General features: G+C 37.9%; 1 protein-coding gene across 1 annotated transcript in view; it reads right to left on the bottom strand.

Annotated features, from left to right (window-relative positions):
* Positions 1–16,056, bottom strand: part of LOC126100695 (conserved oligomeric Golgi complex subunit 5) — a 146,235-nt gene that overhangs the window by 1,887 nt on the left and 128,292 nt on the right. Inside the window, exons 13-15 of the mRNA XM_049911310.1 lie at positions 14,084–14,215; positions 2,461–2,569; positions 195–398 (exon numbers count right to left, since the gene is read on the bottom strand). Of these exons, the coding sequence (XP_049767267.1) occupies positions 195–398; positions 2,461–2,569; positions 14,084–14,215 (445 nt within the window). The remainder of the gene's footprint in view (positions 1–194; positions 399–2,460; positions 2,570–14,083; positions 14,216–16,056) is intronic.

Genomic DNA, 16,056 nt, shown 5'->3' with positions numbered 1-16,056 from the left:
CAACTGTCTCCAAACTTCTCCACTTCCATACTCCTGATTTTACAACCTTTACAACTGACAAGACAGTTCATTTCAGACACCTTAATAATAAACAAAGTAGAAAAACTGCCATCTTCTGTTAGCACATAACATACATATTAGATGTATTTTCGAACTTCATATCCAAGGTAATTCAATGGTTTCTCTTGTCATACCTGATGGGGTGATGCCAGCTCAGGGGGTCCATGTGCAAACAGAGCAAGCAGAGCCATGCTGTAAGGAACAGACTGCCCCAATGCAGGACTCACTGCATATTCTTCGGGTGGCAGCATCAACAATGTCCTAAGGGCTCGGAGTAGTTTGTAGGGTTTTCCAACATCTGAAAGAGGCCGGCAGAGAGGCGCTACTGCTGTCTCAACCTTGAACATTGAACACAATTTACTAACAAAAGGGTGAAAACGGGATAACTGATGTGTTACCACAAAAAATAATTGACAATATTTACAGGAAAAAATTTACTTCACCATTGTTCTATTTAAACTTGTCCATACTACAATAAACTTGGTTGAAGTCTGTGACTGTTTTACAAAATTTACAAAACTTCAGGTATTTTATGCTTCAGTCAATTTTTTATTTCTAACAATAGTTTGGCAGCAAAATGCAACCTACAGATGCCCATAAGGTGGGCAGCAGAAGATGGCAGTGTGCTGCTGAAATGCATTGTGCCAAACTGTCACCGGAAATTTAAAAAAAAAAAAAAACTGAAGCACAATTATTTTTGAGTGAAGTTGGAGTTACTACAAATTGAATATTTTTATTCTTTCACTAAACTGTAATAGTCAGTGAAAATGCATAAAATTAACAATAATTAAAACAGGTATACAATAATTAAAATGGAAGTTATATAGAATGATTCACATGGAGTACAAGCAAAATTATGGTGTAATGTCTCATTGATAAGAAGGTTATTAGAGACAGAGTGTAATCTCTCGCAGGACAATGATAATGAAAGGAATTATGCTGCATATTTTTTAAAATATACATTTTGGGATTTGTTACTACTACTGATTTAAGGAAAACTATGGAAAACTTAAATCTTAATTATCAGATGGGGAACAGATCTTGCTCCTCCCTATATTTCACTCTTTGAGTCATGTTCACTTATCTGATTACTCTTCCTTTCCTTTTGTTTATGTTCATTCTTACTTTAACTTTGCTTTTAAAATCGTTTCATGTCTTTATTTAACAATGGAAAGTCCAAGTCAGAATATTAACAATTATGAAAAAGCTAAATTGCTATTGACCATAAAGACAAGATAAGACCACGAGTTGCGACAGGCATTGCAAAAGGATTGTGTGTGTGTGTGTGTTTTCCTTTCTTTTCTGAAGAAAGCTTTGTCCTTTTTGTTGTGCCTGTATGCAACTTAACACCAATCTATCCTTTCCATCTATGTATTGTGTTTACCATCTTTTTGACAGTGCTTCACCTTCAAGGAAATGCTTGCAAATGTACACACCAGCATAAAACGGTGCAATGTTAAAACAGAATTATCATGGGCATTTGCATTATATTATGCAACATCTCAAAATTATTTTGCTGTTTGCTGCTATGCTCCTTGCAACCAAAAATGCCAGATAATTGGGTTGTAAGAGCCTCCAGTAGTACTGTATCATCAATTTGTGATGTTTTTCGAGTGTTATCAGCCAGTGTCAAAAACTATTAAAAATGTGAATACAGAGAGTATATGGATGTATCTAAATGTAATCTGCCTATGAGCAAAATAATAATATGCACAAATCTCATACAAAATATACTCTCTGCAGATTTTGTACCGTACAATTGTACGAAGTTGTGCTTTGTTCTTCAACCAATACCACTTCCACAAAAAACAACATGGGTTTCTCCCTCCCTTCTTAGCCCTGATCCTGTGAATACTCTTCAAAAAATTCATTAATATCTTGTTGCAAGGACTAGGTTGAAGCTTATTTCATTGATGACATGAAGGAACGTCCTTTCCAAGAGATAACAGAGATTCATAATACCGTAACACATACTGTCCAAATTTATAAGCAGAGCTATGAGTTAGAGAAAAGACAGCTCATCTGTCAGAAGGGAAAATACAACCTTCAGGATCATCACAGTTTAAGAACCTTTGTGTCTGCCATCATAGTTTAACAAACTTATGGTCTGCTATTGCCTTCACTTTATGATGTGTGCAATATGTTTTTCCATCACAGTGGATATGCATATAATCTGTTTCTGTAAGATACTCCTTGTCGTTAGAAAACATGGCAGGCAAGTTGGGCATGCACGAACCATTCATTCCACTTCTCTCACCTTCTTTTATACAACGCCTATCAATCACAGAGAAGAGGAACAGAACACAGCTAAACAATAAACCTGTGTAAGTCAAACAATTTTGTACATTCATGCCTGGCAGTGATACAAACACAAAAGTGTAAATTTGCTAAGAGTGTTACCTGCACAAAATCTGCAGCCAGTCTTCGGCGACCACCTCTTCCCAGAGGTCGAACAAAGCAAGCGTGCCGACAAAACAATTCCAAAGATCGACCAGCTACGGGAAGTGCACTGAAATATTATAATGCATCAAAGAGTCACTATCAGCTACGAAGTCTTATTTGTCTCATATATATAAAATAAAACAACCGTTCTTACATGTTTTGAAACCATGCTATATTGCTTAGTGCATCTCAAAAACTAAACAATATACTTTGAAGATTAACTAGTATAATACAGAACTACACAAGGCTCCATGCCATTATGCCATTTCTAATGTAATGCAGAGCTGTATTAATGAACAGATTCCCATGTTTTCCTGAAATATTTTTGACTCACTTATGAATTTTATGCCTAACACTGAATGCACACAACCATTCCACTTTTTACTTCTATATTACTAAATGGTTATCCCAGTTTATGGTTCATGGTTCACAATCCCCAATTCAAGAGGCCTAACTTAGTTTGATTTTTCAGTATTTCACATAATTATTGGCCAAATTTAAAATGCTGTTTTAATTTACTCATTAACAGGTACAATGTTATGTTAAACCTTTAACAGAACAAAACAAATATTATAGTTAAAAACTGGGTATATGTCCTGAGGCAGCATAGCTCGTGAGGCACAAATATCCACACTATATTGATTCACCACTATTTGGGAATAAGGGTACTTAGTAACTTGCAACAAACTTTAGACGTAATTGCAAGCCTTTACAAAACTTTTTTCTCACTAATAACCTCCACAAAATTATTAAAGGAAAAACTTTCGTTGTTCTTGCAAGAAAACTTCACAATCAAGTATAACATTTTAATTTATTACTTATTTACTACTAATTCTGTTCATGACACATTTTGCATACAGTATCCACATATATTACTAAAATGTATCTGAAAAATTGTTATCATTCTATTACACAAACATTGACATGCACGAAAAACTGCTTTTTGCTTAAAATGAAACACAAATTACCAAGACTACACACATCCAGCGTTTGATAATGGGATCACTTAGCAACTTCCTACAAACTATAAATTTCAAATCTTTTTAAAGTTCTTTTCACTTACATATTTAACACTAAATATTTAAAATGCTGACTCATTTGTAAATTAATCAGAAGTTTGAAGCTGTTTGAGTTTCTAAAGGACTGTGGGTTTACTCATCTATACTAAAGGACCAAACTCTATGTGCTCAAAGAGAATGGGGATGTATTTTGACACATTTAGTATTAAAGAGTCAAGAAAATCATGTTTCTCATTCATATTTGTAAGACAGTTATGTAAAAATAAAAACAAAAATCACATACAGCAAGAATTACATAATATGTTGTATTATCAGAGGATTCAAGTTGATTTCCATGTCTCATAGCTCTTTGTACTGTTAAAAATTCCGTTGGTAACATTGCCGTCTTTTCCACCTGAGTTACAACATATAAATACCGCACTGTACTTACACTACTTATATTTCAATATATTTACACAGATGTAATTCTTCCTTTGTTTTGTGTTGAATGAGATAGTGAGGCACTGTCTTTTCCACCTGACATGTATCTTCACTGTGATGGTCATTACAATATCTTAGCCTAAAAAGCAATCCCAATAAAACTGCAGCCACATTTCAATAACAGTAATATATACAGAATTTAAAAAAGTAATTGAAAGAATAATTTTAAAACAACTGAAAAGAGAAAGCTTAATATTTGTCTGACTGTCAAAGCATACAGTTAATGTTGCTGTTGCATTAATTCTCACAACAGTCAAATCTTGATTAACCGTCACTTTTGGGACCAGACGGTGGACAGAAAACTAAAAGGGTCATATAATTGGAGGAGAATGAACCAACTTAATTACAGACCTCAAAATGATATAATAAATCAAAATTAGGCAAACAAATACTTTTTGTAACAAAGAGAAAGAAATCTTTTTAAAGAAGAGTTTTTTTAATTTCATAAACACCGACTTAGCAATTGCATTACGCCATGCCTTTGCCCCAAATGCTGTAGCACTGCCCCTAAGTGTAGCGGTTGGTTGTTGTTCAAAACATCTGAGGGCGGACTAAACACACTTTTGCTGCAGAGTGGCTGATCTTCTCGTCTTCTTCCTTTTCTTCACCATCTACCTCATTTTGCTCAGCACTACACTGTTGCAAAACAAGATCGATAATCTGATTTTATCTTACAGTTCTGCACCGGTAACAGCAGTAACATCACCTCCTGCTAGCCATTCCTCTACATCAGCAGGCTGGATATCACTGTGAAGAGCTACTAATCTGTGACTAAATTTGTAGTGTCTGACTCATAAGTTTCTGGATGTTTTTGCTCTTGGTTTAGGCTAGTACAAACCTCTCAGTATTTTTTGTACCGGGGTTTCCTTAAGTTCTTCCCAAGTTTGAGCAACTATGTAAATTGGCTCTTTTATGTTGAGACTTTTCACTGCTTCAAAAAGGTTACAAATTCTGTTTTCTCCTACAAAGCACTGGTGTGTTTCTTCCTACACTTTAACTGCTCGATAACATCTTGGTCCTTTCCTTGGATTATTGAAGTCATGGGGGGAGACAGAGGGAGCAGGCCAAAAACGTAGCTCTTATGTCCCCTGTTGAAGCTCATACACAGAGGGTCATTTTTAGCAATACAACTGCATGAGGTAGAAGTTTAGTTTTTCAATTTCAAGTATGCTTGAACGGCGGAACAAATGCCTAAAAAAAAAAAATCTTTAAACAAAATACCATTCATCCAAGTACTTTTTTTAGCTTTGTTATAAACAGAAAGTGCTGGCATGTTTGTGTTTTGGAAGGTGGTTGGTTACTTGGATTTTCCGATTAAAAACAATGACAATTTATGGTCATCACTTACATTGCTACATGTTGCTGCCCTTTGCTAGTTTTGTGCAGTGACTGTTTCAATTTTTGGGTGAGCATTTTATAATTTAGCCCCATCTCATCAACGTTGTATAAATGCTTAGCTACCAGTTCATTTTCTGATACTATCATTTCTATCGAATTTTTCAACAAACTTCTTACCTGCATCATAATCAGCAGCAGAAAGCTTTTCATCTGAAACAGCAGCTTGCCTATTGCCGTAACAAATTTTCCAAAAGTGAAGCCAACCTTCACTTGCTTGCAATTTAACTTTTCAACCCCCCACCCTCAAGCTTTTGGAGCTACGGAAAAGCTTTTACTTTTATGATAATGACTGAAATTTTATGAGTACAGCAAAGCGAACAGTCTGGCAGTAAAGCAGTTGACAAATTTCATGAGTACAGCAAAGTGAACAGTCTGGCATTATAGTGGTGTGTCAACTGACCATGTGTGAGAATTTAAAAAAGTAATTGAAAGAATAATTTTAAAACAACTGAAAAGAGAAAGCTTAATATTTGTCTGACTGTCAAAGCATACAGTTAATGTTGCTGTTGCATTAATTCTAACAACAGTCAAATCTCGATTAACCGTCACTTTTGGGACCAGACGGTGGACAGAAAACTAAAAGGGTCATATAATATGTGAGAAGCATGACTCACGACAAACCTGTTGTAACAGGAATAACATCAACTGATAATTCTGGTATGCTGTTTGGTGCAGAGCACAGACATGTAGTCAAACATATGGTCAGATAACCCAAGGAGCCGGTTAATTGAAGGTCAGACAATCGAGGTTCTGTTGTAGTGGAGAACAGTTTGTATGTGCAAAAAAGATTTGAAAAATGGTGATTCAAGTTGAATCTGCATAAAGAAAGGCAGATTTTAAAAGAGTCTGTTCTTATTTATTTGAAAATATTGTTTATTTTACCAAAATTGAATCTAGTAATTTGATTCATTTTTAAATTCCAAATAAAATCTGCTTTAAATGCCCAATTTCAGATTTCACAATAATGATATCCGAACAGAAAATTTATCACAGAAAAGAAGTGGCAGTTTTTTGCTTGAAGATTTACAGAATAGTTTCTTGAAATAGAAACAGCCTTTCTGCAAAGTCTTTTTTTTTCTGCACCATAACAGTAATATCAAACTGCTATAAGAAAATGTCCCCCCCCATGAACCATGGACCTTGCCGTTGGTGGGGAGGCTTGCGTGCCTCAGCGATACAGATGGCCGTACCGTAGGTACAACCACAACGGAGGGGTATCTTTTGAGAGGCCAGACAAACGTGTGGTTCCTGAAGAGGGGCAGCAGCCTTTTCAGTAGTTGCAAGGGCAACAGTCTGGATGATTGACTGATCTGGCCTTGTAACAATAACCAAAATGGCATTGCTGTGCTGGTACTGCGAACGGCTGAAAGCAAGGGGAAACTACGGCCGTAATTTTTCCCGAGGGCATGCAGCTTTACTGTATGATTAAATGATGATGGCGTCCTCTTGGTAAAATATTCCGGAGGTAAAATAGTCCCCCATTCGGATCTCCGGGCGGGGACTACTCAAGAGGATGTCGTTATCAGGAGAAAGAAAACTGGCATTCTACGGATCGGAGTGTGGAATGTCAGATCCCTTAATCGGGCAGGTAGGTTAGAAAATTTAAAAAGGGAAATGGATAGGTTAAAGTTAGATATAGTGGGAATTAGTGAAGTTCGGTGGCAGGAGGAACAAGACTTCTGGTCAGGTGACTACAGAGTTATAAACACAAAGTCAAATAGGGGTAATGCAGGAGTAGGCTTAATAATGAATAGGAAAATAGGAATGCTGGTAAGCTACTACAAACAGCATAGTGAACACATTATTGTGGCCAAGATAGACACGAAGCCCACGCCTGCTACAGTAGTACAAATTTATATGCCCACTAGCTCTGCAGATGACGAAGAAATTGAAGAAATGTATGATGATATAAAAGAAATTATTCAGATAGTGAAGGGAGACGAAAATTTAATAGTCATGGGTGACTGGAATTCGAGTGTAGGAAAAGGGAGAGAAGGAAACGTAGTAGGTGAATATGGATTGGGGCTAACAAATGAAAGAGGAAGCCGCCAGGTAGAATTTTGCACAGAGCACAACTTAATTATAGCTAACACTTGGTTTAAGAATCATGATAGAAGGTTGTATACATGGAAGAACCCTGGAGATACTAAAAGGTATCAGATAGATTATATAATGGTAAGACAGAGATTTAGGAACCAGGTTTTAAATTGTTAGACATTTCCAGGGGCACATGTGGACTCTGACCACAATCTATTGGTTATGACCTGTAGATTAAAACTGAAGAAACTGCAAAAAGGTGGGAATTTAAGGAGATGGGACCTGGATAAACTGAAAGAACCAGAGGTTGTACAGAGTTTTAGGGAGAGCATAAGGGAACAATTGACAGGAATGGGGGAAAGAAATACAGTAGAAGAAGAATGGGTAGCTTTGAGGGATGAAGTAGTGAAGGCAGCAGAGGATCAAGTAGGTAAAAAGACCAGGGCTCTTAGAAATCCTTGGGTAACAGAAGAAATATTGAATTTAATTGATGAAAGGAGAAAATATAAAAATGCAGTTAATGAAGCAGGCAAAAAGGAATACAAACGTATCAAAAATGAGATCGACAGGAAGTGCAAAATGGCTAAGCAGGGATGGCTAGAGGACAAATGTAAGGATGTAGAGGCTTATCTCACTAGGGGTAAGATAGATACTGCCTACAGGAAAATTAGAGAGACCTTTGGAGATAAGAGAACCACTTGTATGAACATCAAGAGCTCAGATGGAAACCCAGTTCTAAGCAAAGAAGGAAAAGCAGAAAGGTGGAAGGAGTATATAGAGGGTCTATGCAAGGGCGATGTACTTGAGGACAATATTATGGAAATGCAAGAGGATGTAGATGAAGATGAAATGGGAGATACGATACTGCGTGAAGAGTTTGACAGAGCACTGAAAGACCTGAGTCGAAACAAGGCCCCCGGAGTAGACAACATTCCATTGGAACTACTGATGGCCTTGGGAGAGCCAGTCCTAGCAAAACTCTACCATCTGGTGAGCAAGATGTATGAAACAGGCGAAATACCCTCAGACTTCAAGAAGAATATAATAATTCCAATCCCAAAGAAAGCAGGTGTTGACAGATGTGAAAATTACCGAACAATCATTTTAATAAGCCACAGCTGCAAAATACTAACACGAATTCTTTACAGACGAATGGAAAAACTAGTAGAAGCCGACCTCGGGGAAGATCAGTTTGGATTCCGTAGAAATACTGGAACACGTGAGGCAATACTGACCTTACAACTTATCTTAGAAGAAAGATTAAGGAAAGGCAAACCTACATTTCTAGCATTTGTAGACTTAGAGAAAGCTTTTGACAATGTTGACTGGAATACTCTCTTTCAAATTCTAAAGGTGGCAGGGGTAAAATACAGTGAGCGAAAGGCTATTTACAATTTGTACAGAAACCAGATGGCAGTTATAAGAGTCGAGGGACATGAAAGGGAAGCAGTGGTTGGGAAGGGAGTGAGACAGGGTTGTAGCCTCTCCCCGATGTTATTCAATCTGTATATTGAGCAAGCAGTAAAGCAAACAAAAGAAAAATTCGGAGTAGGTATTAAGATCCATGGAGAAGAAATAAAAACCTTGAGGTTTGCTGATGACATTGTAATTCTGTCAGAGACAGCAAAGGACCTGGAAGAGCAGTTGAACGGAATGGACAGTGTCTTGAAAGGAGGATATAAGATGAACATCAACAAAAGCAAAACGAGGATAATGGAATGTAGTCGAATTAAGTCGGGTGATGCTGAGGGAATTAGATTAGGAAATGAGACACTTAAATTAGTAAAGGAGTTTTGCTATTTGGGGAGCAAAATAACTGATGATGGTCGAAGTAGAGAGGATATAAAATGTAGACTGGCAATGGCAAGGAAAGCGTTTCTGAAGAAGAGAAATTTGTTAACATCGAGTATAGATTTAAGTGTCAGGAAGTCATTTCTGAAAGTATTTGTATGGAGTGTAGCCATGTACGGAAGTGAAACATGGACGGTAAATAGTTTGGACAGGAAGAGAATAGAAGCTTTCGAAATGTGGTACTACAGAAGAATGCTGAAGATTAGATGGGTAGATCACATAACTAATGAGGAAGTATTGAATAGGATTGGGGAGAAGACAAGTTTGTGGCACAACTTGACCAGAAGAAGGGATCGGTTGGTAGGACATGTTCTGAGGCATCAAGGGATCACCAATTTAATATTGGAGGGCAGCGTGGAGGGTAAAAATCATAGGGGGAGACCAAGAGATGAATACACTAAGCAGATTCAGAAGGATGTAGGTTGCAGTAGGTACTGGGAGATGAAGAAGCTTGCACAGGATAAAGTAGCATGGAGAGCTGCATCAAACCAGTCTCAGGACTGAAGACCACAACAACAACAACAACAACAATATAAGAAAATGTACTTTATTTTACCAAACAACCTTAATGAATCTATGGCAGAAAAGTCACTATGTTATCATGTTTTATTTGCTTCAAACCAATGGAGTTCAATGTGTTCATGGTATTGAGTTTCCTATTTTGGTTTAAGCATATTATAAAAATGCAGTATAAGGAGAACTATGTTTAATCAACAAACTGTCTTGGGTCAACAAATTAGGAAGACAAATTGAGAAGTGAATGTGAGCGAGGGCAAGAAGAAAACACAGGGAAATGTAACGGCAGAAAAAGGGGGGGGGGGGGGGGGGGGGGCACAACTTACGTGGGGGAGAGAATGTGTGGGACTGAAATTTGAAAAATATGACAGACTGAATTTAGAAGCAATCAAAATGCATGTTGATGCAAGTTAAAAATCTATAGTTTCACAGAAATTTCTTGTAATACTTTTGCTGATTTTTGTACTGCTTATGGTATTTCCGACTTTATTTCACACTTGGACATCACATGGTATGATGTCAGCATGACTATAGGACCACCTGAGACTGGGCGTGCAACACTTGGAAGACTGGGAAGACAGTGTATGTCAAACAGCAAGTAGTTTCTCACAGGCATTGGGAGCATTGTGAACCACAAGTACTGTTGCCTGAAGAAGAGGAGATGGTTGACCATGGTCAACTACAATGTATGACCACTACATTATGCAACAGGCAAGAAGGGACCCATGTCATTTAATAAAATTCCAAGGCACGTAGTCTCCGACTCCACTGTGGCACAATGCCTGTAGGCGGTTGTTCTCTTTGCCCGATGATTAGTACATTTTGTTCTGTCGACACCTACACATCTGTGGCACCGTTTGTGATGGTGCCAATGAGGAGTGGGGACACATGCTCTTCCCAGGTGAGAGCAGATTCAGTATGAGCAGTGATCCTGAAGGCACCCTTGTGTGGGGAGAGGTGGGAATACATAATACATCCATATACAATGTCAACATGATAGTTTTGGTGGTCCTGTTGTTATAGAGTGGGGAGCATAATGTTGCATGGGTGCACTGATCTCCAAATCTAAGTGGCTCCATTCATAAGTCAACATTATTGTGACACTGTACTCCTTCCCCGTGTCTGTCTTTTCAGGGCTGCATTTGGCCTCGACTTATTTTTTTATGGGTGACAACACATGACTGCAGTACAAGTGGAGCAGCTCTTGGAATGAAAGGATGGACTGTTCTGCCTGTTCCCCCAACTTACATCCCATCAAGCATGTGTGAGATGTGTTGGGCAGATGTAATGCAGCATACCCACATGCAGCAATGACCAACCAGGAGCTGTCAACCACATTGGTTGAGAAATGTTAACACCCTACCAAAGAACACCTTACCAACATTGTGGCCAGCATGGGAGTACATTACAAAGCATGTACTGCAGATCGTGATGATCACATGCCCTGTTTGGAACCGTGTCTCACCTTTTGTAATGTCAAAGGGAGCCTTATAGATCATGATGACTTGAGTGTAATTATTGCCTTTGAATAACAGTGTTATTTCTGTTCACCTCATTGTGTTTCTTTCAGATACCTTCTGTAGTATACTGTAGCAATTCTTTCCATGCACAGTCCAAATTTCATCACACTATGTTTCTTGGCAGTGAAACACCATGCGAAAGTTACTTTCATCCTTAAGTTTTGCACACCAGTGTACTTGTGTTGGATATACAGATTTAAATTTTTTTGCTGTCATGAAGAATAGGCAATTTTTACAGTTGTGATATTGCAGAAGCATTGTTATCATGCGTATAGTTCTGGCTATTTTAATAAATACATTATATTTACTTCAAACCACTTGTGTTATAATAGATTTCCTTGTGCACGGTTAGAATAAGAACTGGATATATGGATATATTACACTTCCAACATTTTGTGTATCAAATACCAGGCTAATCATTGAATAGAGCATTCCATTTTATGACTTCCAGTTTTATTTTTTTCAACAATATTTTGCATTCTGTAATTCTTTTGTACTACAGCAGGTTGTTTCCAATTCCAATGTTAGAGGGAATGTGAAGGATCAATGTGATGAGTGAGTGAGTTGTAGGCTGGATTCTAATTTGAGCCCATTTGCATGGACAGAAAATTGGAGCTGTACTGAGCCACAGGAGGTCACTGAAAAGGTCCATTCTGGTGCCGTGTAACGACACAACAGATGACAGTAAGTTATGACAGCACACCAATGAAATGAAAAATTTGTTAAGTAGATGTGGTATGACTGCTGCGGAAATTGACAGTGAAGTTGTGTGATGGGAGTCTACATTTCTGCCATGTTTGGTATCTCTGCTCCTCTGAATACTTTTATTTGGTTGTTTCAAATGGAGACTTTTTTGTGATTTTTATTTCTTTAGGATGGAATCTCTAGTCTTCAAAAGAATTATTATTGCGCCAAATGTAATTCCTAAAACTTGTGCTTATCATTACACAAATATATCATTACCAAACAGAATGAAGAAAACACTGCCAATGTCTTTGCACTTCTCTTTGTTAACAATATACACTGCATGACAAAAAGTAAAGCACCTTGAATAGGAGGAAATCAAATGAAACTTTGCAGACTGAGAGGATATGCCCACTTATCTGCACACCCTCCTGCCACAATGCATACACTGACTCGATTGGGAAGGGCATCATAATTCTTGATATATTGGATACTGGCACTGGGACAGATTTGATAGCTGACCTGGTCTTAAACAGGTTTTCTCAGGCACAGAACTGGGATTTTGCTGGCCCTGGGAGTACCTCAACATCAAATAAATAGCTCATAGACACATGTCCCATGTGTGGGCGAGCAGTGTCCTTTTAAAAAATGCCACTATGATACTGTCACATGAGAGGCAACACATGAGGAAGCAGGATGTGTGTGATGTACCGCTGTACTGTTCTTGTTTCCCTAGTCACTGCCAGCCATGACCTGAAGTCATACCTGGTGGCTCCCCACACTATGATGCTAGGAGTATCACCACCACAGTTCTCCGAAACAAAGGAAGATTAGAACCTCTCATTAGGTCACCACCATACTAACTGACAATTATTGTCCAGAGTAGCGCAGAGCAATGATTCATCACTGAACACATTCATCACAAGTCCATGCTTCCCTGTCATGACACCACTCCAAATGTAGCTGTATGTGTTGTGGTGTAAACAGCAGTATATCCATGAGACAGTAATTCCCTAGTACGGCTGCTGCTAGTCTCTGACCAATGATGCAGGATGACGCTGAATGTTGCAGAGTGCCCAGCACCTGTTCTTGGATGGCAGGTGTTGATGTGAAGGATTTTTTGGTGTGCTTGGTGCACAGCAAATTGCTCCTCCCTTGTGGTGATCACACATGAGTGACTGTAACCTTGGCTATGAGTATACCTGCCCTCACACCCACATGTTCCCAACATCAGGCCACTGGCATATCTAAATGCTCCAAAAATTCAGATACTGCACAATTCGACAAGCTGGACGAATTGAGAGCCATAATGGGGACTCTTGCAAACTCAGTCATATGCTGGTAACACTGTTTTCAACTTCCCTGTGTCTTTCACAGAGATCCTCAATATGTTATGCTGTTCATATGTCTTCTAAACCCCAATAGGTTTGATAACATAGTTAATGCACTCTAGTGGCCATTCTACCTGTCACAGAGAACTGCAACTCCAATCATTCACATACCCATTGAGGTGTGTATGAAGTGACAATGACATCCGACCTTGTGTTCTGGGTGCTTCTCTTTTTTTCCTTTTTTTTCCCGAGTAGCGTAAGTGCAATGAAAACCAAATACCTGAAGGGGACTTTCAGAATGGACCACTAGTGAAGTTGGTTCTCACAATATGCAGGTGTGTCTGCTTCACCAGGTCATGATGAAAGACATTGAGTGAATCATCACTCGGAAATAAATGTCAGAAGTAAGAACCTGACAAAATCAAACTACAGATAATCGGTAGACCTTTATTCGTAAAAAAGGGTATGTTTTTAAGCTATAGTAGGCTAGTGACTGCAGCCACTGCAGTAGACAAACCCATAGCTACACCATGGGTGTGGTCTATTCCGCTTTAGGAGGCCATGAGGCAACAGGTATCATATACTACAGAATCAATGTGTTTTAATAAATAAATTTGGATTCAGTGATGGAATTTCATTTTAATCATCACACAGTTAGTCATATATTCAAACATGTTTACCAGTTTGCATTCTCAAAGTTTGTGAAAGAACTTCATATCTATAACTATCAGTTACAAACACTTACCACTTTGCAACGAGTTCTTGATTTTGGAATGGTGCCAGATATGTCGAAACAGCTCTAGATATAAAACCCTGAAGCTCTTTCATATAAAGTGAGCAATTTGCTTCACTTTTCTTGCTTGGTGGTCCAGTTTCACTGTTAAAAACAAAATGGTATCCTTATGATCATAAAAGTAGAGTTCTGTTTTTGAAACAGATATTGTACATAACATATTAAATGTTTATAGTTCTCTATAGGTACAAGGACTATCTGGAAAAATGCACCATTCCCATACCAAAGTGCACGGTAGCCCAATACACATCTGTCCATGCTTAGTCGAAGTCTGTGCTGCCAACCATTCTTCTACAGCAGTCATTCAAAACTTGGCCAAATGTAAGTTTTAAAAATATGTCGGAAATCAGTGCTTCAGAAATGTTCTCACGAAACATCCTGAAAGATTAAAGCTATGTATTGGATCAACCTGGAAGTGTGCCTTTCAAAAGCAATGCTTTTCTTGACTGAGCTACCCATGCACGACTCATGACTTGTCCTCACAGCTTCAATTCTGTCATTATCTTTCTCCTACTTACCAAACTTCACAGAAGCTCTCCTGTATCCAGGATGTATAAGCAAACAAGAAAAAAAAATTCCCAGATTTTTCCCGGATTTCTTGGTTAAAACCACACTTTTTCCCGGATGAAAATACACTTTTTCCATGTTAAGTAATATTGTAATTTCCCTGGGAACTGTAAAACTTGTCAACACTTTCAATGGTTTAGGTTCTATACACCAGTGTAGAATTTTCTGGCACTTCAGAAAACGAAAGCCAGTCAAGTTCCACCAAACACAGAAACACAGCATGTTAGTTTCCAAATCATTAAAACCGAGATTGTGATGGGCTTTTGTAAGCCAATCATTGCTCATGTCACGTGATCCCACCACCCGACTGCAGCAGATATTCAGAGCATAGGACACGTGATGTAGTCAGCCAATAGCAATATCACTGTTAAGTAGTGTGAGCACAGAAATACAAAAAGTTAATGGTTTAAATTAATATACATAGCTTTCACATTTAATAATGGTTTTGAAGATTAATACGCTAAAGAAGAGAAAAGCGTTCACTTATAATATTGGTCTCATTTTGCACATGTTATACTTTAACATACATCACAGAAATGTGCCAGTAAAATTTTAAATAATGTCTAGTCTTCTGGGACTCGAAATTCTTCTTACTGGTTGGTCCTCAAAGTGTTAAATTCAGTGGACAATTGAAACTAGCTAACTGCTCAAATGAACCTAATGTAAACAGTTGTGACATTGCACTCACCAGAAGCAGTTTGTTATTATGAAGTATTTCACAGTCTTCATCCTGAAGCCTTTGACACACTTTGCTTTTGGCATATGCTTGTGTGTGCACTGTGTCTTGTCATTGTAAATGGCACATTTCCTTTGGAACTTAAGTTTTATTTATTTATTTCTCTCATTTATATTTCATTGTTGCAGTATTATTATGCAATAGTGGGGTACAAAAATTATTTTTTAGAATATCAGTTCTTGCCAGTCAAAATCACAAAAATTTAACCGAAAAATAAAACAATGAAAAATTCCTGGAATTCTATAAAAATCCCAGATTTCTCCCCATTTTCTGCCAGATGAAAAACTTCTGGGATTTTTCCTGGATTTCCCAAGGCGTATACGCCCTAGTTCCCTTGCTGGATTAGCAGTCTATCAAAGCACACACAAAATGTCCTATGAAGTTTGGAAATGATACAAAAGATACAAAAAAATTGTAACAATGCGAACTCAGTAACTAAAAAAAAAATTGCCTATGAAAAGCAAAGTTCTGGATTTAAGTCTCAGTTTGGTACACAATTTTAATTTATTCAAAAGTTTTTAAATAGCACTGACATTGTTGCAGCATTTAACATTCATTCTGAATTGGATTTATTAGTCTAATAGCACACGTAATCTAAATTGTTTCATTCAAGCTCGGGAGG

The sequence above is a fragment of the Schistocerca cancellata genome, chromosome 9 (assembly GCF_023864275.1).
Source record: "Schistocerca cancellata isolate TAMUIC-IGC-003103 chromosome 9, iqSchCanc2.1, whole genome shotgun sequence".
NCBI classification, from domain to species: domain Eukaryota; kingdom Metazoa; phylum Arthropoda; class Insecta; order Orthoptera; family Acrididae; genus Schistocerca; species Schistocerca cancellata.
The sequence above is the reverse complement of the archived record's forward strand: the minus strand, read 5'-3'. Positions and strand labels throughout refer to the sequence as shown.